The sequence below is a fragment of the Emydura macquarii genome, unplaced genomic scaffold, assembly GCF_026122565.2.
Source record: "Emydura macquarii macquarii isolate MOO-44397 ecotype Brisbane River unplaced genomic scaffold, CSIRO-AGI_Emac_v2 contig_2924, whole genome shotgun sequence".
NCBI lineage: Eukaryota > Metazoa > Chordata > Testudines > Chelidae > Emydura > Emydura macquarii.
This window is the reverse complement of record NW_027133061.1, coordinates 4932093-4956504: the sequence shown is the minus strand read 5'-3', so window position 1 is coordinate 4956504 and position 24412 is coordinate 4932093. Positions and strand designations below refer to the sequence as shown.

The window sequence follows — 24412 nt, the reverse complement described above, 5'->3', positions numbered from 1 at the left end:
ACCTGCGTTGTGCAGAACACCAGTAAAATCTGGACAAGAAAAACCACGTATAAAACTATGCTAGTTTCACTGCATTTGTTTGCCTGATGCAGGTTTTTCTCTCTTGCTATTTAAATGCACATATTACTCTTAAGAATATTGTTATTTATTGCTGTTTATAAAGGGGGCAAAGGGGTGATTTGAGAGTCAGGAGACCTGTGTTCTATTCTCTCTTAGCCATTGATTTTGGGCATGTCACTGCCCCTGTCTGCACCTCAGTTTCCCCATCTGTAATATGGGGATAATTATTGTTATTTATTTCTATTGTGTGAGTGCTTGGAGACCCCAACCAGGGATCAGGGTCCCAGTGCGCTAAGCTCCTAGTCACACAGATACAGACAAGATGGTGGCTGATTTAAAGACCTCACAATCTAATTCTCTGATGATCCTGCAAAGACATGAGCTTAACTAACCTGTATAACTTAACTAAGTTATATAAGCACTAGGTATTATTGTCATTAGGTACTACCAGCAGTCCTACTGTTCAAGTAAACCTAAACTATCCCTAACAGATTGGACAAACTCTTTTCAGGGAAGATTTAGATTAACTAGGTCCTGCCTCAGTGAAGGGAGCTGGACTTGAGGACCTCTTGAGGACTCTCTTCCAGCCCTACATTTCTATGATCCCATGATCTACAGTAAAGCACATGGGTAAGTGTTTGTAGAATCAGGACCCAAGTATATAATAAATAATATTTAAATTTTCTTTTGAAAGCACTTTGATATCTACAGTTGAAGTTTTTTTTTAAAAAAGCTAAGTATTATTATGCTCATTTTAATATAGTTGTGCTCAAACATTAGTTGTTTATTATGATCCTTTGGTAATTGAATCTGCAACAAAGACACAGCACTGTACATGTGATTCCATCTGGGACTAAGTCTGTACTAGTCAGTTCTAGCAGGATCAGGGCCTTACAGTCTGAATTGTCATTCATGCACTGTGAGAATGTGCCATCTCCCCAGAAATAAGAAAGAGAAAAGCAAAGGAAAATATAACCAGGGTTAATACATACCAAATGGAAAGGAAGAAGCAACTGCAGCTAACAACCCAGTGGCAAATCACCATTTTAGGGCTGCTGGTGTTCGGCTCTGTCAAATTTAAAGGGCTAGCCCCCAGAAAAGCATGCTGGGAAAAAAGTTTGTTTGGTTTATAGGAATGAGGCAGCTACAAAGAAAGATGCTTGGCAGCTGCTTCTGTGTGTTGTGTATTGTATAAATGGCAGTGGATGCCTGAAAAAGGGACATGCCTATCTGGAAACCACTGATATTTAGGCAAATAACTTCCCCTCTCTATGACTCTGTTTCACAGTCCACTCTTTATCTGTCTTGTCTATTTAGCTAGTGAGCTCCTTGGGGCTGAGGCTGCCTCTCAGTATTATTGTACATCAGTATTTCTCAACCTTTTAAGTAGCAAGTACCCCCTAACTTCTGAAAATTTTAATAAGTACCCCAACACTCAATTTTCCACTCTGAGAAACACAATCTTTTACCGCTGGACTACTGTATTTCTTGTAAAGCAGGGGAGTACTGAAATGTTGTGTGGCTGTGGCAGATCACAAACCCCGCTGCTGTTTCTCCCCTCCTTCCTTCTCCCCTTCCTCCATATAAGAACAAAGGTCAACGCTAGCCAATCACTATGGCCTGATGGTGGGGTCACCTGGTGTTCTCCTCACACAGGCGGGAACTTGTGAGGAATGAGCAGGCACTAGCAGCCCACCAGAGTGGATAGCAGTGCTTCCCATGGCCGTCCCTAGGGGGTGTGGGCCCTTCTTAACATTTTTATACTGGTAAATTCTGGGGCTGTCAAAGTTGTCAATTTCACTACTCAGCTAGAGCAGTGAAATTGACAAGTAAGCTGAAGGTAGAGCGGGCTCCAGGACTAGACAAGCCACTGGGCTCTCCACCTTGCTTTCTGGGCACTGGACTCTGGGCAAGCTGCAGGCAGCTGCCGCCTGGCTCCCAGCCTGGGAGGTGGGCAACTGGCACCTGCTCCGAGCTGGGGTGGAGGAGGCTCCAGTGCAGGCTGGGACTCAGGGATGTGGGCAGGTGGCAGGCAGCTGCTGCCCATCTTCAAATCAGGGTGTGGGAGGCTCAGAGCTGGGGCATGGATGGCAGCCACCCAGCTGCGAGCCCAGATCGCAGGGCACAGGAGTCTGCTGTCAGGCTCCCACCTGGAAGCTGGGACCAGGTGGGACGCGGGCGGCTGCCGCCCGGCTTCCCAAAAACCAGCAGCTGCCGTCCAGCTTCCCTGGACTGGGGCAGCTGTCGTCTACTTCCCAGCTAGGAGGTAGGAACCGGCTCCCCCAGAAGTTGGTGGCACCCGCCACCTCCCTTCACTGGATTTTTCACTGTGTACCCCCGCCTGTGTCTTGCGTACCCCCGGGGTACATGTACCACAGGTTGAGAAACTATGTTGTACAGCATCCAGCACAATGGGGTGCTGATTTTGCTTGGACTCTCTAGATACTTCTGTAATATATTAATAATTATCTGTAGAAATTCTCCTTTTCACTAGCTCTATAATTCTGCTGGTTAGAGAAAAGATAAAAACCTCATTTTGGCATTCTAGATGAAGTAGCCATTGACCCCCGGTTTACTAGTTCTGAACTCCAAGCGTTTAGGATACAGAACAACTTCAGACATATTTCTTCCAGTCCCCACTACCCGTAAAAGGTGGTGAAAAGTTCAGAATAGTTTGCTGAGAGGATTTTATAACAAAAAGATCCCATGTTGCCCCTGCTGAGTTAGAAGGCAACCCTGATGTCATTCCAGCACTAACCTCAGCTCAGCTACTTATGGGTGGAATGACAGCTCCGAACAAATATGCCAATTCTTAGGGCAAAAGTTTACCTGTATATGCCTCTCCTTTAATTGATGTGAGGTTAAGAAACACCAAATCAGGTCGTCTTTAACTGCTAAAATGCAGCCTAAAGCTATTTACCGCTATGACACCCCCCTTCCCCATTGCCATTGTATCTGAGCACCTTAGAACCTTTAATGTATTTATCCTCACAACACTCCTGTGGGGCCTGGGTGCTGTCCTCCCCATGTTACATATGGAAAACTGAGGCACAGAGAGGCTAAGTGACTTTTGCAGGGTCACACAGGGAGCCCGTGACATTGTAGGGAATTGTCTTACCCGAGTCTTAGGTTAGTGTTCTAACCACTGGACCACCCTTCCTCTCCCTTAAACTCCCTCAGGAGACCCAGTCCTGATAGATTTGAATGAGGAACAATACTGAACACGTAACAATTCCCTGCTCTGCCACACGCTTCTCTGGGCTAGTCACTTAGCCTTTCTGTGCCTTGGTTCCCCATTTGTGCAATAGCGATAATAGCCCTGCCCTGCCCCTATGCAGTGAACATCTCTGCACTTGGTATGGCCGGTATGGAAAGCATAGGCAGCCTCTCCCAATTGTTCTAGGCCCAGCTGAACCGAATTGCTGTGTGACCCTTGTATCTCTGTTACTCATAGCACAGCTTGAATAAAGGGAGATGATCCGCTTGAGAAGAATCTTACAGGAATCTAATCCCACAGGGTTTGACAGTATCGGTGAATCAGCGGGACAAACCCTCCTCAAATCCCAGAGATGAGAACTGAGTGAGCCTTTCACTGATCTGTAATTTGTTAAATATTTATCATTTGTGATGGGTGGGGGAGGCAATAGGAGAGATTTGAAGATAGGAACAGACCTCTCAAGCCCACCTCATTTTGGGGAAAATCACTCATTTTTGTCCCACAGTTACCTCTGTTCTGCACAGAACTGGTGTCCTCTCACTATTAACACTGCAGGTTATTTACATCATTTCTTGGTTTCAGAGGGTTGAGTGTAGCTGGGCTCAACATTCTGGAAGGGCACAAGACATAATTTACACTAAGGAAATAAATCCCAAACCATTTTATGTTTCCTGCGATAACAATTTTTGTGTCCCTCATTTCGGGTCTTAGTCTCACCTTCCTTCTTCCTAGAGGTAAAATGGGATCCCCCTTTGCACCAGGTTTGTATTCCTCCTCCTTTGGCTTGCGCTCATTAAACATCTGGGCTTGCACAAAAGAATCAGCTTGCACAGAATCTAAAGATTTATCCCATAAAATATTCCTCACCTCTGCAGTGCATAAACTCAGGAAACGTTCTTGAACAAAGATATCAAACAATTGATTAAAATCCTCAGCTCCCTTCCCCACTACCTCATGGGGTCACATATTTTATAGAGCCCATATTCCCAAGAGCCCTTGTCCCAGGAAGTTGGTCTGGTGGTGCAGTATTTCCTGCCAACTCTCTGCCCAGCTGCTCATCCACCTTCCAGTCAGGGTTTTGGGGGTAGGGCCAGTTTTCACAGCACGTGGGGGGCTGTTTTAAGGCAAGGGAATTCACACCTCTATAGGGGGGGCTTCACACTTCTACACCTGCCAGCCACTTGCTTGTTCTGGAAGGTAGGCAGCCAATGGTGGTACCCAATTGTGACACCAACTCCAGAGCCCCCTGGCAGAGAGGGGATGACCAAGCGCTGCTTTGCTGAAAGGGAAAAGGAGGGATTCTCCCAGAACTCCTCCACTAGAGGACAAGGTGCAGGACTTGGGTTCCCCCCCGATGCTGTACGATTGCACATGACCAGGTAGCACTGAGAGATGTTACCGCTGGTATACAACGGCAGCGGGTCTTCTACCAAGCACGTCCTACCCGGTGTCAGTGGAAATGTTATGAGGTGGGGCGGGGCACCCATGGGGGTGGGTATGGGGGGGCCCAAGCCGGGGACCCCTATGGGGGTGGATATAGGGGGCTGAGGCAGGGGGGCCAAGCCGGGGGAACCTATAGAGGTGGATATGGGGGTGTGTGATCCGGGGGCACCTATGGGGGTGGGTATGGGGGGGGGCCGAGTCGGGGGCCCAGCCGCTACAGGCGCCCCCTTAGTCCAGCGCCCCACACGTGACACGCAACACCCGGCCCGCCTCATTTTCGTTCTTGGCGCCCAAGACGAATCCGCCCGCCGCCGCCTCAGTCCCGGCCGGGCCTACGTCCAAGACTACGGCTCTTTCACGTCTCCGTCCGATAGTAACTCCATGATATGCCTCCGCTGGAAAAAAAATAATCCCCTTGAGGGGGGGCGCGGCTTTTGCCCGCTCCCCAAGCCCGTGACTAGTTAAGGAAAGCTCGAGTTACCCCGCGCTGCAAGCACCGCCGCACTGGGCGGGCCGGGGGCTGATTTCGGGTCCAGGCGGAGGGGAGCTGGGGACCCGTGGCGGAGGGATACAGCGGTGACTCGACCCTAGGGACTTCCCCCCTGTTCTGCTCCGTCCCCGCTAACGGTTCCCCGCCGTCCAGGGCCCATGTGTGACGAGAGCAGTCCGAGACTTTGGGACGGCCCCTCCTCCCTCCGTGTATCCCTCCGCCGCGGGACGGGAGGGGGGCTTCTTCCACTTCCGGGTCCGCCATTTTGTTTCCCTCCCTCCCTAGCAGAGGGGGGGCTGTTAAAGCAGCGACCCCCAGCACTTCCCCCCACCCCCCTCTCGGCCCGTAGGAAGCTCACGCTGGCGCCGCCGGGGCCCGCCTCCGCCTCGCAGGGGTGAGTGTGGGCTGCTGAGTGGGGTGGAGGAGTGGGGTCACGTTGGGGAGGAGTCCCCTTAGGGTGTCCTGCCTGGAGGGGCGGCTGGGGGGGGTCGGGCTCCCCCCCCCCCGAGAGGTTTGGGTCTGAGGGAGCGAGCCGGAGGTGCCCCCCCCGTGGGGAGGGAGGTTGAAGCTGTGGGGGGCTCCCCACTCCCGTAGGGGGAGGGGCGGGTGTTGCAGAGCCTGGGGGGTGGGGTTGGGGGGAGGGGGAAGATCCCCTACCGCTGCGGGGTTGTCTGGTCCCGGACCGACTGGAAACGAGCGGGGTGATTGCTTCGTTTATTCGGGTCACTTGAAACCTTTTTTAAAAAGTTTCCAGCTGAAGCGTTTATCAGGGTGTAGCTGCATATACCTGCTGCTGGGGGGGGGGGGGGGTGGACAGGGATAAAAACATCCCTAAATCAGTGAAAATGCAAAACAAGTGTAAAAAGTTGCACGCTTCAGCTCCCAGAGACCCCGACCAGGCTGGGTGCTGTGGGAGGGGGGCTCCTGATGGGTGATTTTACAGCCATGTCATAACGGACACAGCGTTAGGTTAAAGTGCTGCGAGCGAAACTGTGATTTCGGTCGTTAAAAGTCCAAACCGAGAGCATTGAGCCCCAATCCTGCAAGTGCTCACACCCATGGTTAACTGTAAGTACGCTGAACTGGAGAGAGCTGGTTGTGCGCGGCAAGTGAAGTGTCAAAGTGTTTGCAGGATTAAAGGAGTATTTAAAAAATAATGGATGTTCTACAAAGAATCGGGGCAAATGAAGCTAAGGGCATGAGGACACTTGTCTGTGTTTATACATGTGCCTAATATTCTGGAAGTCCGTGTGTATGCACAGAAAGGTCCTGGTCCTGGTCCTGTAATGAGTTCTATGCACATGAGTGCCTGTTTTGTGCTGTGTGGTACTCCTTGTGGGATTGGGCCAAAGTTAAATGTATGCAAGCATTTGTGGGAAAGGGGTCACACCTAAAAGAGGTTCAGCAACAAATGTAGAATGCTTTAGCGTAATGCAGATCTAATTTAAAGTGGCCCTTTTAAGATATCCTCATGCAAGCTGTCTGAATGGCTAGAAATAAAGCAGGGATTTTTTTTCTTCTTTTAAGTTTGTTTCCGTGAACATCAGGTCTTTATGACAGAGCTAAAATTGTCACACTCCAGCCTTTTATGTTCAATACATTGCACATAATAAATGGTCACTTAGAAAAGTTATAGCTTTAAAATACTGTCTTTAAAATGGGACATTTTTACATGACAAAATTTTACATTGGCCTTATTACATGTGGAGAATTAGTAAAACAATCTCTCTTTAAAAAACAAAAACAAAAAAAAACCAACTGACATTTATTTATTGGGGTCACTTATGTTTGGACACTTCTGTTGTTCACTGAAGTGGTATAACCTTTTGTCATAAAGCTTTTCTCTCAGCTAACGACCTGATGGATTCCCTAATGATTAACTATGCAGTTTGCATAGACATTCACTTAAAGCCATTTGAAGAGCCTTGCACGTAAATTAATGCCTAGGTTCAGGTCAGTTCTTCATAGGAATGTAATGCCACTGTATCTGTCAGACAGGAATTTCAGATCTCCTTATTACCATGTTTATAATATCTTTAAAGGATGGCTTGAAAATGAGGCAATGTTGCTTAGTGGACATAGTACAGGTTTAGAACCCAAGAGTTCCTGTTTCTAGCTGTAAAGCAGATTCTCTTTATGAACTTGGACAAGTCACTTTATTTTTCACTGACTGCCAGCTGTAAAATGAGAACAAAGATACCAGCCCCTTTAGTTCATGGGGGTGGGGTGTCTGTGAAGATGAAGTAATATTTATAAAATGCTGTGTATATATAATAAGTACTAAATATTGTTGCTGTTGCTATTGTAGACTTGGAATCAGGTCCATACTGAGCCCCTGAAGGCAATAGGGGTACACTTGAGCCATTGGTCTGTATCAGTTGATCCAGTTGCTGGATCAGAGTTGTATTTTGCATTATCGTGTTGCAAGTACTGAAAATTAAAAAGCTATATATTTTCATAAACACTTGAACTCATTAAGTAATTATTGGCCATATCAGGCATATATGCACACTGGAAATCAATCTGTGTCGTAGTCTGGTTGATGATATTTTAGTCACACTGCACGTTTACAGTGGTTTTTTTCTGTTTTAAAATGCAGCTTTCTGAAAATATTTGTTCTCATGTATAAAGATGTCGTTAGTGGACCTGGGGAAGAGGTTGCTAGAAGCAGCTCGCAAAGGGCAAGATGATGAAGTTAGAACATTAATGGCAAATGGTGCTCCTTTCACTACTGACTGGGTATGTTTTTAATAGAAAAGGCTATCTTCTCCATAAAGGTAATTATTTCAGCTAAAATATAGAACAGATCCTTGGCGGGCAGTCTGAGGGGTAGGGATAACCTTCGAGTCCTAACTTAGCTCATGGGCATCCACCGTTGTGCTGAGGACCAGACTGAATAACTGTAGCTTTTCACTGGGAAAGTCAAGCATACTTAATCATACTATTTTGTAAGTGTTTATACAGAGTTAGGCCCTGATCCTGAAAGCTGGTCAACAGTGGCTGACCCTGTTCCTGCAGGAGGCTTCCTGTGACTAACTACTGTCATGGAGTAGCCCCATTAGAGTAAATGGGACTAGTTATGGGTAGTAAAGTTAAGTATGGGTGTAAATAATTGCAGGATGGGGCCGAAGCGTGACATTCATGCTCCTAGTAAGTTGCCAGTTTGGGTGCTGCTGATATAAAACGTTGAGCAATATATTACCTGTTCTTGGGTGTGGGGATTTTTTTATCATTCCTTTTAAAAGCCTTCTTTAAAGTGATCTTTAAGCGTCAATGTTTTTCAAACAATATTAACTTGCTAAGTACATTTAAATACTGAATTTAAAGGTTACAAGAAGGTATTAGAGCAGTAAGACTCATATTGATTGGCATCTAATGCCTTTTGTGTTTTTGTGGCTATATTTAAAATACTTTAAATGAAACAATTGTATATCAGATCTCATGTGACAGAATTTTAATTCAGTGATCAATTTATCTTTAACTTTTGCCTTGATGCAAGTGATCACAATCTAATTTCGCTTGCTATCTACACACACAATATAATCCCAACCATTCATTTATATACTTGGTGCTTGTTGCAGGGTCAGTTGCTGGTTGATTTGCCCCCTTCTGGCAGAGCACACCACAGCCATCCCTCTGCATCAGGTGCCCCCAGCCAGCAGTTGCTCTCCAGGCCCCAGGTGATCTATCCCTTGACACTCAGCCCTCTAGCACTTTTTGAGACTCAGCCCTCTGGCCAGATCACTCATGGTTTTGTCCCTTCTAGGATAACTAAAGCAGTTCAAATGGTACCAATGTCCAGTGATCTTGGTTTAGGCCTTCAGCTCAGTAGTCCTTGCCCCTGTTCACTCAGGGCTTTGCACCTCCCCTGCTGTGGGGATGTAGTGGGGGAAAACCATGCCCAACTTCTCTGGGTTCTAGCGCAGGGAACCTGTGTTCAGGCAGTTAAAGACCACTTTTTAAGATCCCTTGCAGCTTCCTACCTCTACAGTGCTTGTAGGCACCTCTCAGCAAGCTGTACTGTTTGGCTCCTGCTCTTTGAAGTCTGACTTCTCAGGTGGGTTTCTTACAGTCTTTTGCTGGGGCGTTTTTTCAGAGTTACTCCCCACCTCTCTGGCAGTTACTCCTCTCTGCCTAAGCTGCAGCCTTTTGTCTCAGCTGGAGAGGTAATTGCTATCTATTGACTCTTTCAGGGCTGCTACCATGTGGGGTCTATATGCCCCTTAACAGCATTTTTAAAAGTCCAGTTGCCAAAAGCTGAAAACAATTATGAGCAAAACTGAGTTGGAGGGAATATTTAAACTTAAACAAGTGAATGATAATTGGGAATGGTTTCATAATGTTTTAGTAGATCCCCCCCAAGCCTCACAATTTGGCAGTGCTGCTTTGGTTAAAAAAAAATCCTGGTTTGGATGGGAGGTGGGAGGGTGAAGCCATCAATAAATTTTATTTATTAATTTTATTTATATATACATAAATGGGAGAGCAGATAGCAATGAGTATAAATCAGCAGTTAGGAGATGCAAACAATTGATCAGGGAAGCTTAAAGGTATCAATGAGAAAAATCTATGTTCACGGTCATATATCAGGAACAAACAAAATCCTAGAAGTGATAGTGATCTAATACAAGATGAGGATGGTAAAATTATAGAGCATGATACAAAACAGAAATATTTACTGAATACTTCTCCCTTTTCTATATTTGGAAAGAAGCAGGATGTTGTATTTTACAGTAGTAATGAAATGGTATAATAGACAATCTGAAGAGCATTTTTGGTCCCAAAATATCAGATGACAAATTGTTAGTTTTTCTGTAGGTATTTATAACAGAGTGCCCAGGAATATTAGGTCCCTTTATTATGAGTCTTGGTAGTTATAGTTCTTTAAAATTGCTTAACACATTCATGGAGATAAATATGTGCTTCCACACCTACTTTGAACAGGTAACTTAAAAAAACAGTTGTTTTTTTTTGTTTGTTTGTTTTAAATATATAGCTTGGGACATCACCTCTTCACCTTGCAGCCCAGTATGGCCATTATTCAACAGCAGAAGTGCTGCTTCGAGCAGGTGTTAGCAGAGATGCTCGAACTAAAGTGGACAGGACGCCATTGCATATGGCTGCAGCTGATGGACATACGCATATTGTGGAACTACTAATTAGGGTAAATGAGATGTTGTATAAAACAATCTGGAGAATATAAATCTGATCAATTACATTGGAATGTCACTTATTAGGCATTACTGTCTATGTGAAGAAATAATGGGTAGCTTAATGCCAGTTAGATATTTTTATTGGTAGGATGATATACAAAACTCCCCCCACCCCCCGAATAAGTATAATTTTAGAAACTTTTCTAAGCGAAACCTCAATTGTTCAACGAAATCATTGCTTAATTTAGTGATACATATAGGAGATTTAAAACAGGCATTCTCAACCTTTTTTTGCTGGGTCATCTTTTGAAAATATTTCAGGCTATGACCGACACTTCTCCCCTCCCCATTCTGCTGAAAAATGACAGACCCCCATGCTATGCCGCCCTTAGTCTGTGTTGCTGCTGTCAGCAGTGCTGCCTTCAGAGCTGGGCACCAAGGCAGCGTCACCACAAGCAGCCGCACAGAAGGAAGAGTGGTAATACTGACCCCAATAGCCTTGCGACCCCCAATTTGTGAAATACAGATTTAAAACGTCATGTGATGCCTGTTTTGGGAGAACAGGAAGCACCATAGCTCAGGATGAAGTCAAAGGAACACTGCTTAAAGAATGATAGTTGTCTGAATTGTCTTACCTGCTATGGTAAGAAATAATACCTACAATGAGTATAATTGTAAGAGATTGGTACCAAAGCAAATCTCTACATTCTGAAGTGGTGCGTGTGTACATGCAAGTATACACCCGCATTTGATAGCACATTGAGTGGGATCCATGGGGACTTAGATGTTACAATGCTGAAAATTATGGCACTTAATTTTTAGGCGCCTAGAAACTCACAAGAACAACACATGTGGTCCACAAAGGTCAGCCAGGTACCTAGACTCCCTATACAATGAATGCGGGGAGATGGATCTTAGAATGCAATCGACAAAAGGCAGCATGCTAGGCAGCTCCCCCTAAGGTACCAGTGGGAGATACTGACAAGAGGGGCGGGGGGTGCTAAGCGCTGCTCTTCTGGCGGAGATAAGTTCCTAACTCTGGGCTGCAGGGACACATCTGTCTTTTTAGCAATCCACAAATGGGAGCCTGCCACCTGGAGTTATTCCTGTTCTGTGCCTCTGAGCATGCCCTCCAGATCGAGCCCTGCGTGTGAGTTAAGCAGCCAAAGTCTATCTTCCCTTTGTTCGTGAATCATGCTGGGGCTTTGGTGGGAGGTAGGCATCCAACTGATCAGAGCGAGGCAGCAGTGCACATGCCCAGAGGCAGGAACGTAGGTGCCAAGGGAACTTTTACTCTGACAAAAGTAGGCGCCAAGTGAGCTTAGGCACCACCTGTAGGGCTCAGCAGAAGTTGTGGATTCCTTTGGAGCCAAAACTGGGATTTAGGCAGCTAAGTCTGGGGTTTAGATACACAGGTACCTTTGTGGATTCCACACTTTGTGTTTAGCCAGTTTCCCTTGTATCAGAGAGAGGCCATGCTCTGAAAAAATATACACTTTGATGAAAGCAATACTTTTATTTCAGAATGGTGCTGATGTAAATGCCAAGGACATGTTGAAGATGACTGCCTTGCACTGGGCAACAGAACACAACCATCGAGATGTTGTAGAGTTGCTTATAAAGTATGGAGCTGATGTTCATGTTTTCAGCAAGTTTGATAAATCCGCCTTTGATATAGCCCTGGACAAGAACAATCCAGAGACTCTGGTAATGCTGCAGGTGGGTCAAGGAAGAAATACGTTAGCTGATGATGTACTTTCCCTGTAATTATCTGCCTACAGCATTTGCCAATGAGATGAGAATGAATGTTTCCTACAGAAACTTTCTCTTTGGCATATCTGAATCAGAATTATACAAGGTAACTTGTATAAAATATTTCAATGTCAATTGACATTAGTGTCTTCATCACTAAGGTAATATATTTGGAGAATAATGTCCCAAATTTCTGAGCTGCATTGCATTTCTTTGCAGACACACAGTTCTTCAGAAACGCTGCTTATCAACTCATGGAATTGACTTTTTTGTTTTTGGAATGTTTGTAGAAACATGCCTCTGGGAAATGGACATGGGAAGTAGATTATATTAATTTTATTACAAGTTGATTAGTTAATGTTTGGAAAACACTGTTTAGATAGTGGGCTTGTTTCTTTGTTGTATTTGTTGTATCCTGCAACTTGTGTATTGATTTACACCAGTGTAAAACACGACCAAATCAGAAATGGTCGTATTTTATATCTACTTTTGTACCCACTGCAAAGCAAATACAATTATTTGATTACACAAGGAGCAAAGTAGCAGAGAATCGGGCTCCTATGGGTGCCAAGTATTATCCATCTTATTGGAGATGAGATAAAAATGTGTGCCTAATTGCATTTTCTTCTTAAGGAGGCAATGCAGAATCAGGTAAACATGAATTCAGAGAGATCAAATCCTGTCACAAACACAGTGACCGTTGCCTCGCCATTTATCCTTGCATCAGGGGAAGTTCTCAATCTTGCTAGTTTTGTTTCTTCTGCAAACACCAAAACAACCTCAGGTAAGATTCTGTGAACATGTGAGAGAAAAATGTTTCTTTAAAATATTTCTGGTGTAAAGATTTTTAGAGAACTGCTCAATTCAGTCTTCTGAATTGTCAAAAGCAGATGTTCCAAGTTAGTAAAGAAAGATCTTTAAAACATATTGGAATGCATTAAAATACCTGTCCTATCAAAATATACACTTTACCTGTAAAAGTTAATGGGCCAGAATTTCAGCTGACATAAAAAGATGTGTTCCATTGAGTCATCAGAGAGGTTTACTATTTTCACCAGTTGAGGATCTGGCCCAGTATGTATTATAAACAATAAAATAAAGCCTTCATAACTTGGGAAACGTAAAGGACTCAGATTGCAGTGCACTGACAGTTCCACTAATAAAATAACTTGAGTAGTTAAGATATTCACCATTTGGTACCTAATCCCTAAATTTGTGACAGATTCATTCAGTACTATGTTTTATTACTCATTTATTAACTGGAAGAGTAGAGTGAGTTGTCTTGTGTATTTGAATGTCAAATAAGGGAACAGATGGAAAATCATTGCAGAGAACGTATCTTGGTGTACAGGTTATTCAAAACTTATTTTTTCCTAGCCAAATAAGTTAGAGATAAGATACAAAAAATGAGAAGCTAGTTGTTTCCATAAGTTTTGTCTGAAAAATTAATTAGAGGCTGAACATAAATTCTTTTCCTTATGTGAGACTTTGTAATGTTGTGTGTGTTGTATTTGGAAAATCCAAACTACTGTTTCTTTTCAGTCTTAAGGAAGCTTCTAAATACAAGGTTTATGAAGCAAGTTGAGGGCCTGACCCTGCAAACACTTCTGCATGTGAGTAACTTTTGAAGTTAATGGGACTGTTCACATGCATGAGTGTTTGCCTTAGTTGATTAGACGCTATTACAAATGTGGTTGTGGATGTGTCTTGTTTTCACTTCTAAGGGCCCAATGCTGCAGTCAGGTCTGTATAAGCGGCACCCTAAGCCTGTATGTGGCCCCATTGACTTCATTGAGACTCTGAAATTACTCGAGTAGGAACTTTCCATGTGGTTTACTCCTTTAATAAATTGACAAATTCCATAGTTTAAAAAAAACCTGAGGATCACCAGGAATATTTCTGTTCAGTGTTTCACATGGATAATGTCACACTTTTCCCTAAAACTTCTTAAAACAAGGACATTGCTGCAATACATGTACCTGGTTAATATTAAAAATATGAAAATGCTTTGCATCTTTTCCCATTTTGTTCTGTCTGGGTGCCACCCTCCAAAACTGTCAATAATCTCTCCTGCTCTGTTGTGGGGGTAGGGTTTGCTGGCCCCATGTCATTAGCTTTTCCCTTATTTGCCCACAAGAGGGCATTAGAGACTACGTCAATCACAGCAAGTAGTAGTTGAACATTTTTTTCACCGGTTAAGATACTTTTTGTACCACTTCTTGCTCGTAATTACGAACGTTTGTTGTTTAAAACTACAAACTCCTTAATGAGGACAAATGTCTTTTACTTGCCTGAAGATGTTTTCAGAAATAATGAAGTTACAAGCATCTGAAAATAGCAGATTGAATAGAATAATTTTGGTTCCATTTAGTGTTTTTTCTTGTTCTGTTCAGTTAGTATGGTCTCTGAGTGTAGTGGCTTACTGTGGGCAGTTGAGGGAAGAAGTTTCTCGTACTGGAACTGGGACAATTTTTATTCTTCGCACACAGCAAAATCTCCAGTTCAGTAACTTGTTATGCTGACTCTGATAGTTTTTAAACCAGTTCCTTTATTTGTTGCGTTTCAACTGACAAAATGCCTGCTTCCCATTGGCTTATTTGGTGAAAATGGTTTGAAAACCATACGTTGAAATTGCTAAGTGGTTATCCTAGTTTAGCTTTCAAGTAAAAGCTCTGATGGTTGATTTGTAACAAACAAAATGTGTTTTTTTTTCTAAAAGAGCAATGCTGAACAGAGTCAATACTTTATAGATTAGCAAAATTTCAGTTAAAAGAATTTGGGTTATATAATTAGCTTATGTCGACAGACAAACTTTGAAAAATATTCTTTTGCCATTTGCAATTCTGTAGTTGAATTTGCTTTTATTTCCAAACATTAATGTGACATTGCAAAGTCAAGTAAATATAATTAAATGTATAGCAGCCGCTTTTGCATAATGCTAATTTGTTCAGCCTGTGCAATCAGACTGCAGCTCTTCTTTGCTGGTTAGGCCTTGTATTTTGATCATGTGTGGGCTTGAAAACGTTGTTCACATCTGTTCAGAAAGAAAGCTAAGTGAAAATCTGGGTTTTGAAAGCCCAGTGGATTACCATCTGGCCATTTGTAAGTGGTCTTTGTGACAATGCTGGAGTAAGTCACCTTAGCTTGCATCAGTTTATTCCATTAATTCCTCTGCACTGTTTTGAGTACATTTATTTTTAAACCCAGTAAAATGAACATTAAATACAAGGTACTTATTCCAACCATGTTCTAAGAACAGTATGTGGGACTGTTTGAGATCTTGAAGTAGTGGTAGGTATGAACTGTAGGCTAGAAAAACTGCCCCAGCGGAGCAGGTTTTTGTTGTCATTGTTTGCTTGAACAGTTCTTTTTGTAAAGTCTTAATAGTATAGTAGCATACTCAGACTGAAAAGCTCCTTAACTTGCCGTCATTTCCCTGACGCAGGTGATTCCCATGTATCTACAGTGCAGTTTTCAAACTCGACAACCTCTGTGCTTGCCACGCTTGCAGCTCTTGCAGAGGCATCTGCACCCCTTTCCAGTTCAAACAGAACTACAGGTAGGTGGAATGCATCTGGCATTGACATCAATGTATTTAATCCCTAATGGGTAATTTGCAAGAAATCATAAGGAAATTAGGCTAATTAAATATAGCTTGTAAAAGGATTTGAATTCATTCAGCATAACTAAAGAGAGTTGCTAAGAGAGATAATATTTGGCAGTATCTGTGAGGCTAATATAGTCATCTTATCACAGCTCCTACATTTCTACAGACTGTAGCTGCTCCTGTGAATGAAACACCAACATATTTTTACTAATCAGTCTTTCACGCTATCCTGTTTTGACCCAGATACTGTCAATTTGTTCTGTCCAGCTACCTGTTATAAAAATAGAGTAGGCCCTTTACTACACAAATATGGGTATTGATTTTTTTTCAAATGCCAGTTTTACAGAACAGTTTGTTTGGAATGTTTTTATCGCCAGCGTGATATTTTATGTTTCTCCTGATTTTACAAAACCTCAATTTTTTAAACAAATGTTTGGCTGTCTTGAGGCCTGGATAACATTTGTGTTCTTTTATGCATACCACAGAACCTCAATTTTACGAACATCATTATTCTGAACAACCAGTTACACGAACCCTTTTTCCTACAATGGGGGGGAAAATATCACACAGGCAAAGTGATGCCGTTGAACAAGTTGACATCCTTTTACATTCCGATGCCATCAGTGCATTGGAAATTGCTTTGCAGTGGTTTTGAAGGGCGAGAAGAAAATAATTCATGGCACCAAAATGCAACCTGTAGTCACTGTGCCTGCTGTAATTTTGAGATGTTCAGTTTTATGAACTTTTTGATTTTATGAACGCCTCAGTCCTCAATTAGTTTGTAATATGGGGTTCTACTGAACTTTATTCTGAAAAATTGTTTGATGCTTTATGGTATAGTTACAATGTGTAGTTTGTGGAAATCAACAGTTGACTTCAAAATCATCAAGTTGGCTGTCTTTCTAAAAATAAATCATATGTAATAGGTCTCTCTTAACCTTTGAACCCATTTTTTCAGAGACTGAGTATTTTTTACGATATTAGTTTTATTTGTATTTGTGAATGCTGGTGCTTTGAATTCATCTAAGTATCTGAAGAGAATTATTTTAACCATTGAAAAGATGCTGTGGTTGTTGTATTAGTATTTTATTTTGGCCACTTTAGATTTTAACATATTTGCAGATTACTCCATACCAGATGCTTCTGTGTTTAGGGTTGTTTTGCACTAAAGATTGACTCATTACTCCAAGCTTAATTTTTTTTAAAAGAAAGCTAATTTGGAAGTTTTACTCTGCTTTCTCCAGCTAACTCAGAGGAAATAGTGGAAGCAAATTCTGTAGATTCTGCAATACAGCAGGTGGTTGGCAGTGGAGGTCAACGAGTCATTACAATAGTAACAGATGGTGTTCCACTGGGCAGTCTCCAGAGAGCCATTCCTACTAGTGGTATCGGCCAGCCATTTATAGTGACCATGCAAGATGGACAGCAAGGTAAGAGGCTGCTCAGTTTAGAAAACTGTAAGCCAGTTTTAGACTTTCGAATGTTAAGACATTTTTTTAAAAAATCTGTGCTAGGTGCATAACAAACTAAGCATGGAGGGAAGGGGAAAGGAAAATGAAGAGGTCATTACATACAGTAGAACCTCAGAGTTACGAACTGACTGGTCAACTACACACCTCATTTGGAACTGAAAGTATGCAATCACATAGCAGCAGAGACCAAAAAAAACCAAACAAATACAGTACAGTACTGTGTTAAACATAAACTACTTAAGGGAAAGTTTAAAAGAAAAGATTTGACAAGGTAAGGAAACAGTTTCTGTGCTGTTTCATTTAAATTAAGGTGGTTTAGCAGCATTTTTCTTCTGCATAGTAAAGCTTCAAAGCTGTATTTAAATGTATGTTCCGTTGTAAACTTTTGAAACAATAACCATAACCTTTGTTCAGAGTTACAAACACCTTGGGAATGGAGGTTCTTCATAACTCTGTGGTTCTGTTGTGTTTCAGCTTGCTTATGGTGTGCTGGTACAAATATGTGTACATTCTGATTGAGCTCTGTAGGCAGGAGAATTAAGGTTTATGACTGAGGCTAGTTACATAATCGTTCTAATTTAACACAGATACACACTGCTACATTTTTATACTAATATTAATAGTTGAATTAAAATGAGTGAAACCTGTATAATGATAAATATTTTCCATTGTTAGTCTATTCAATTATCTGATGCATTCCTACCAGCTAGGGTAGGATTGTTTCCTACCATATAATTTTATGTGTCCTCTCCAATCTGGGTTTAAATGACTCAGCCAATGGAGCTTCCATCAAGTTCCCTTGGCTGATTATTCCATGGTCTAAATAGAACTTGGTGTTAAGACATTTTTCCTGGTTGTCAGGTTAAATATACCTTTTCATCCCCATTATTCTAACTATATTGCCTTAGATCATCCTAATCTGTCAGCTTCACAAAATAAATGTGCATGATGTTTGGTAAAATAGGACAAAGATCCCTACCACTTACATGCTGAATTTTTATTTCCCTGAATAATGTAATATATAGGCCATGTATATTGGCTATGATCCAGTTAGCATGCTATATGGATGGCTTAGTTATTTGTTACCTCATATTATCCTTTTTTTTTTTTTTTTTTTTCCCTTCTTTTGCTATTAAGTAACATATAGGTTCATATTGGTCTCCTACAACATACATGCAAAGTTATAGGTAGTTTAGAGATGGGCAGATCAGACATAATGAATTATTTATTTTAATGTAATCTGTCTGTTTGCAAATTGTCTGTGAATGGAAAACCGTTTTCTCAAATTTATTACTCAGAATTATTTGCATATGTCTACAAATAATTATTGATCTGTAGCTTGTTCTGTCAATGTTCCTAGTTAGAATTCCTTTGATAGAACACTCTAATTCACATATGGTTTTTGATTGGATGAAATGTTACAGATCAAGTTCCCTTTGAAAAACTTGTTGTCCTCTGGAATCTTCACAGAAGTTTTATTTACCCTCTTACTTAATTCAATTGCTATATGATTCAGAAAAACAGGATGATGAAAGAAGTACAGTGTTCCCTAAAATAGGGAGTGTTTTAACAAACACATTCACCTTTGATGATGACTTAGAATTCTCCCAGCTAAGTGGTAAATGGACTCTGATATGGCTTTCTTCTAGCTGTAACAATAGGATGTCTTAATACAAGAAACCTAACCCATGAGTTAAGAAGCTCTGTGTCCGCTAAGTGGAACTTAGGAATTGCTGATAACTCACCACTTTTGTGCAAAGCAGCGCCTTCCTCAGACGTTAATTTCAAAGTAGTCTGTCTCTATGGATTTCTGTACAAAAACATCAATGTTCATTTCCTGCGTTTAATGTTCCTTCAATTGTAGTTCTAACTGTACCTGCTGGTCAGGTTACAGAAGAAACTATTATTGAAGATGATGAGGAGGAGGATGTAAAAGAGGAAGAACACCCACCAGCTAAGAAGCAAAAAGTTGACCAAAATGTAAATGATTTGGAGGAAAACAAGGTAAAAGTTCCTATTTGTAGCTTTCATAGAAAATGGGTGCAATCTAAACTATCAGTCTCCACTGAACGGAGAATGTAGGGTTTCAAGTATATTTAAAAAATGACACTCGATATAAATGATGTGGCCAAGTTGATTTTAAATTTAGTCAATAATCTTGTCTGTATAGTGAGAGTTTTCAAAAATGGCAGTATGTTCTTCACTTTCTGCTCAATCTCTGTTCAGTTATTAATATGCAACACATTAATAATACCACCTAGCTCTTATGTAGTACTGTAGTACATTAATAGATCTTAAATGCTTTACAGAGAAGGTCAGCGTCATTGTTCCCATTTACGGGGGGAGGGGAGGAGGGGAACTGAGGCATAAAGAGGGGAAGTGACTTGTCTACTGTCCCCCATCAGGCCAGTGGCAGATCAGGGAATAAGAACCCACGTGTTCCATGTGGCAGTGAAGTGCTCTGTCCACTAGGCTACGGTGCAAGTAATGTTAGTAATTATGTCGCTGGTAGTGGAAGGAAGATTCTCTTTCAAGTTGCTCTTTGTGTAATCTTGTCAGTTAATTTTTGAGTCCAAGCCATTGAGTTGAAGCATTTTACTCTGCTATATTATTTAATGCTCCCACTAAAACTGCCACTAAAGAAAATCAAATAACTTCTCCAGGACCCTCCATTTGGAAGGATACATATTTTTGCAGGCAGAACTTATCTTTTGATTTTGGGGGCCACCAGGTGTGTTAGTCACCACCACTGTTTCTTTTGCATCTTGATTATAAAGAAATGGCTGCCTACTTCCAATTATGGAAACCCCACTAATCAATCCTTATGGGGTCTCTCATAACTAGAGAATTGGCCATTTCCTACATTGCTGAAAAGAGCAGCAGCCGGTTTCTGTCTTAATATATACCTTGTGCAACTTCATTTCACTTAACATAGGCCATCAATCAGCCCTTTGTGGTAAATCTCAAACAGGACTGGGTTGTACCAATGAGTAAAGGCAAAAGACTTTGTATTCCCATGCTCTGAGCATCCATTCTCTCTCTATGCACTTGGTCTGCTGTTTCTTACCTGTATCTAGGTATTGTGTATTAGTGCTTGCATCCCTGATATAGACAGAAGTCACCTGACTTATTTGGGCACTAGTGACAGGCTGTCTTGTTTTATAGGATGATAATGAAAGGGAAATGTTACAGCAGCAGTTGCAAGAGGCAAATCGAAAGGCGCAAGAATATCGAAGTCAGCTAATGAAGAAGGAACAAGAAGCAGAGCAGTACCGGCTAAAGCTTGAAGCCATGGCAAGACAGCAGCCCAATGATGAGGAGTTTACGGTCGTCGAAGAGGTTGCTGAGGTAGATGCCGTTGTGGTATCGTCAGAGGAAATGGAAGAGTCTGCAGCCTCTGTGGTGGAAACGGAGCAGCCTACTGACATTGCTGTGGAAACTGTAACTTCGTAACCTCCTGCGGGTTATCAACTCTGTTTTTAAAGGAAAAAATTATTTTAAAGGAGATGCTGTTGGCAAGCAACGTTGTGAGCTAAGTGGTCTATTGAAGACCTTCCACGCAACTGGAATATTGAAGAACTAAACTGCTTGCGTGGTTCCATTCAGAGGGATAAAATCTCTCCTGCAGCTCATAACATTGGCTCTGTGTTCAAAGCAAATTAAAGGTGCTTTTATAGTTCAATATTGAGAGAGAGGTATATTTTAAGAAGTACCCAAATAATTTAGCCAGCACGTGACCTATTTTGTGATATAGGCCTATAATGTGGGAGGGAAAGGGGTGGGTGGGGAAAGAGAAGTACCTCATTGCCAAAGTAGCTGGTAGTAGCACTCAGCTGCCCTGAATTTACTGCACTGAAAACAAATTTTATGCAATGACATATTTGCACCCCTGTGTGTAGTTGTTACCAGATTGGAAACCACAATTTGGAGTCTTACAAAAACAGTCTGTTTGGGGGGTATAAACTTTTCATTAAAAAACTGGCTTTTATTGGAAAGCAAATGTCGTTGCTGAAATGAAAACACTATTGACAGCGTCTTCCAAAGCCCTTTGAGAAAAGGTGGACAATGGATTGGTCTTTGTAGATGATATGTTTGTTTCAATAATTAATTCAAAATACAATACTCTGGCAAGAACAAAGCACAGGCTGAGTTTGCATGAGCTTTAACATTTAAGCAATTTGAGATCAGGGAATATTAAAACTGTCCTCTTTGGTCTGTTTTTGAAAGAGCTATCTACATCTGAACCCTTTACTACCTAAAGGGGTACTAGATAAAAATTATACCCTTCAGTTTTATTAAACTCGGTCAAGTTTTCTTTTTAGAATTTTTGTGCTATACAATGGCACCAACTATGCTTATGTACAAAATAAAATGTCTGAAGCTGTGTTTATAAGACAGAGACCAACACAACCTCCCAGACTGTTTGGAAGTGGGTAGGCACCTCACATCTTTACAAATCAAAATTGTCCATTTTAAATATACTTAAAAATTTTTTTAAACAAGTTACAGGTCTTACTACTAAATGTTTATGGGTGTTTTTTTCTTTACTGTTTTGCTTGAAGACCCGTAAAGTAAAGAAGTTGCCTATCTGCGTTGCCTGTTGCAGGCTGCGAGATTGTATTTTAAAGTGAGAGACGTATAGCACCTGCAGGTCTGTCTCTTTTCTGTTACAGGACAAAAGCAAAATTATTGGAAGTGCTCTGAGTACCTGTGGGAATTACTGTTTACAGTTTGGTAGTCTTAACTAATGATCATGAGTAAAGCAATTTAAATTGAGAAAAACTTCACAAGAATGTGGCCTGACCAGCTTACTGCAGAGTTTAGAAAGTGTTAAATCACTTCTAACTTGAAAAACTGACATACCACAGAAATTGATACTGCTTTCTTGGCAAGCTTTGAAAAATCTGTCTTCCTTTTCTCAGGCAAGTATTGTTAAATTCATGGTTTCCATTTGCATAATTCAACGTCTCCTATTTTCTCCCATACTTAAGTTCTGCTGTTGTGAGGATAGGCAATGTTCATGGCAGTTGTTCAATTTCATGGTTATAAAGGTATGTCTTGTATTGTTTTTTCTCTTCTTATTTCCAACAGTGTGTCCAGATAATGTGGTTTTTTTTTTTTTTTTTTTTGGTTTTGTTTTTTTTGTTGATCCAGATACCTCTTTCATTACATTTCCTTTTTAGCAGATAGGTCCATGTTAGGACACTTAAGATGAGTGACACAGAGACTTTTTTTGGTCCATTAAGATGCTAGCTTCTGGAGTTCTGAACTATAATCCTGGGCGTGGTCACAGGTGAAAATGAATTGGCCTCTGTGTAAAGGAGACTGGTTCACATCAGAAAAGCATGGCACAAGTTCATATGATAGCGATTGCTCGAGAGTGGTTTATAATTGGTAGCAGTGATGTTGCAGGTCAGGTTGCGTAGTACTACTTGAATCAGGCTTTGCTCTGTGTAGTCCTGTTAGTCTCTCGAATTCATGAGCGTGAGATTAGCATACATTTAAAAAATGTAACTTCAGCCTGTCTTAGCAGCTCATTCTATAACTGCCTATTCTAAAGCATTTACATCCACTTGCAATTATAGTTGATCCGTTTCCTAATCAAAATGAATTGCCTCTGTTCACTCAACAAATGTGAGGTGCTTAAATCTTGCACATAAATTACGTTTGACCACGTATTTTGGCCTAAAAGTTCTCCAGCTATATATATTGTACCAAATTCTGCCATTAAATCCATACATCCTCATTGTCTCCACTTGGATTGAAGTAGAGCAGAATTTGGTATATAGGCATGTCGCAGAGTATGTGTAAAACGGTATTTATTCTTTACCTATGCTTAGAATACAAAGCTTTTTTTAGATATACTAAATATCTTGTGACATAACGCCGATAGTACATTGTGCCTTTAGAAATGAAGGAAGAAAAACTATCCGTTGTAATGATGGATTAATATAAATCTCAAATAATCCAATTTGGTAGTCTTATTATAAGCAGAATGATGATTTCAGAACAGAGACATTGCCTGCATTAGTAGAAGAGCATTGTTTAGTTTTGATTTGAAAGGAAGCTAGGTCTTTTTCAACTCTGTTTGGTTATCAGTCCACATCCCTACCAGTACAGGACTACTATATTTTCTGAGATTTTTGCTCAGTCTAGTGTTAAATGACCCAAAACTGGTATGTACCATTTATGCTTTAGAATAATTTCCTCGTTGATTTTACTGTCCGGGACTCTTTCCTTACTGTCTGGGTGGGCTTTTTAGGGATGGTTTTTGTTGTGCCTCCCATCCTCCCCCAAAGTGATTGGTTGCTGGTGTTATGAAGAGGTAACTAAGGGATCTTACATTGTCACTCTGATCAAATAATAGCCTCTGAGGGCTACGCGATTATGCACAGTTTCCGTGGAAGCCATGAGAGGGACTTTGGCTCCTTGTTGGTAGACCATGGGGGTGTCAAACTCTTCTATGTAAATTCTCCTCTATTTAGTTCTTATGGATAGAATGTAACAGTAAAGGAGGCACTGGCTTGCAGAATCAAGCATACAGTTTTGGACAGCAATTTCAGAATGAGAAACAAAAAACCAAATTTCTCTTTGATAAAGCCAATCACTGATAAAATAGCATTATCTAAATCTTGATAGAGTCCAGATTCCTCAATTGTGATTGAAGTCGTGTTGCAGTAGGCACTGTACAAACACACAGAATGCAGTCCCTGCCCATAACTAGTGATCTAAGAAAGGACAAGCCAAGTAAAGGTTGGTCAGCGATATAAACCCAGTTAAAGTAGTTGTTAAAATGAATTTAAATGAGGCCCTTTTGGGAAAGTTACATTTCACCCTATTCTGAAGCATCTTGGGGATGTGGTGGATGCAGCAATTAAGAATAAAAAAGCAAGATTCAGCTAAACATGCTGTCAGTCCTCCCGCAGCTGGATTGGGGATAGAAAAGAAACTGGTTTATAAGATGGGAGGGGTGGGGCTGTGAGCCAAAGTCATGAACAGCTTGTTTGGAAGGAGTTTAATAACCTGTAATCTTATGGGCACTTGCTATTTGCAGAACATACAGGTAACTGTGTAATCTGCCGTAGTGCAGCAATGTCAGGATTAGAACACAGCACACAGTGCCATCTTGACTCACATTTATATATCTATTCGAAGGCCATAACCTATAAGGGTGAGGGTTGCACCATTTATGCATATACCCAAAGTCGGAAGTGTGTC

At 41.5% G+C, this 24412-nt stretch overlaps 2 protein-coding genes across 8 annotated transcripts in view; one reads left to right on the top strand and one right to left on the bottom strand.

The window, feature by feature from the left end:
- Window positions 1-4729, bottom strand: part of DEDD (death effector domain containing) — a 36719-nt gene extending 31990 nt beyond the window's left edge. The window contains exons 1-2 of one of the 2 annotated variants that reach the window (XM_067569681.1): window positions 3995-4729; window positions 3787-3887 (exon numbers count right to left, since the gene is read on the bottom strand). The gene's annotated coding sequence lies outside the window, so the exon portion shown is untranslated. Of the gene's footprint in view, window positions 1-1052; window positions 1100-3786; window positions 3888-3994 lie in introns of those variants that run through there. The other variant, XM_067569684.1, reaches the window with a different exon arrangement.
- A 781-nt stretch (window positions 4730-5510) lies between these two features.
- On the top strand, window positions 5511-20876 carry GABPB2 (GA binding protein transcription factor subunit beta 2). 6 transcript variants are annotated; one of them, XM_067569390.1, is made up of 10 exons: window positions 5511-5604; window positions 7810-7949; window positions 8792-8890; window positions 10207-10374; window positions 11888-12082; window positions 12749-12899; window positions 15561-15674; window positions 16967-17152; window positions 19059-19198; window positions 20360-20876. In XM_067569390.1, the coding sequence occupies exons 2-10, from the start codon at window positions 7842-7844 to the stop codon at window positions 20645-20647; spliced, it is 1449 nt and encodes a 482-aa protein (XP_067425491.1). In that variant the 5' UTR covers window positions 5511-5604; window positions 7810-7841; the 3' UTR covers window positions 20648-20876. The 6 variants fall into 6 exon arrangements, with proteins under 6 accessions (XP_067425491.1, XP_067425494.1, XP_067425492.1 ...); XM_067569391.1 differs by having other exon boundaries at window positions 5562-5604; window positions 7842-7949; XM_067569393.1 differs by lacking the exon at window positions 8792-8890.
- Window positions 20877-24412: the final 3536 nt, after the last annotated feature.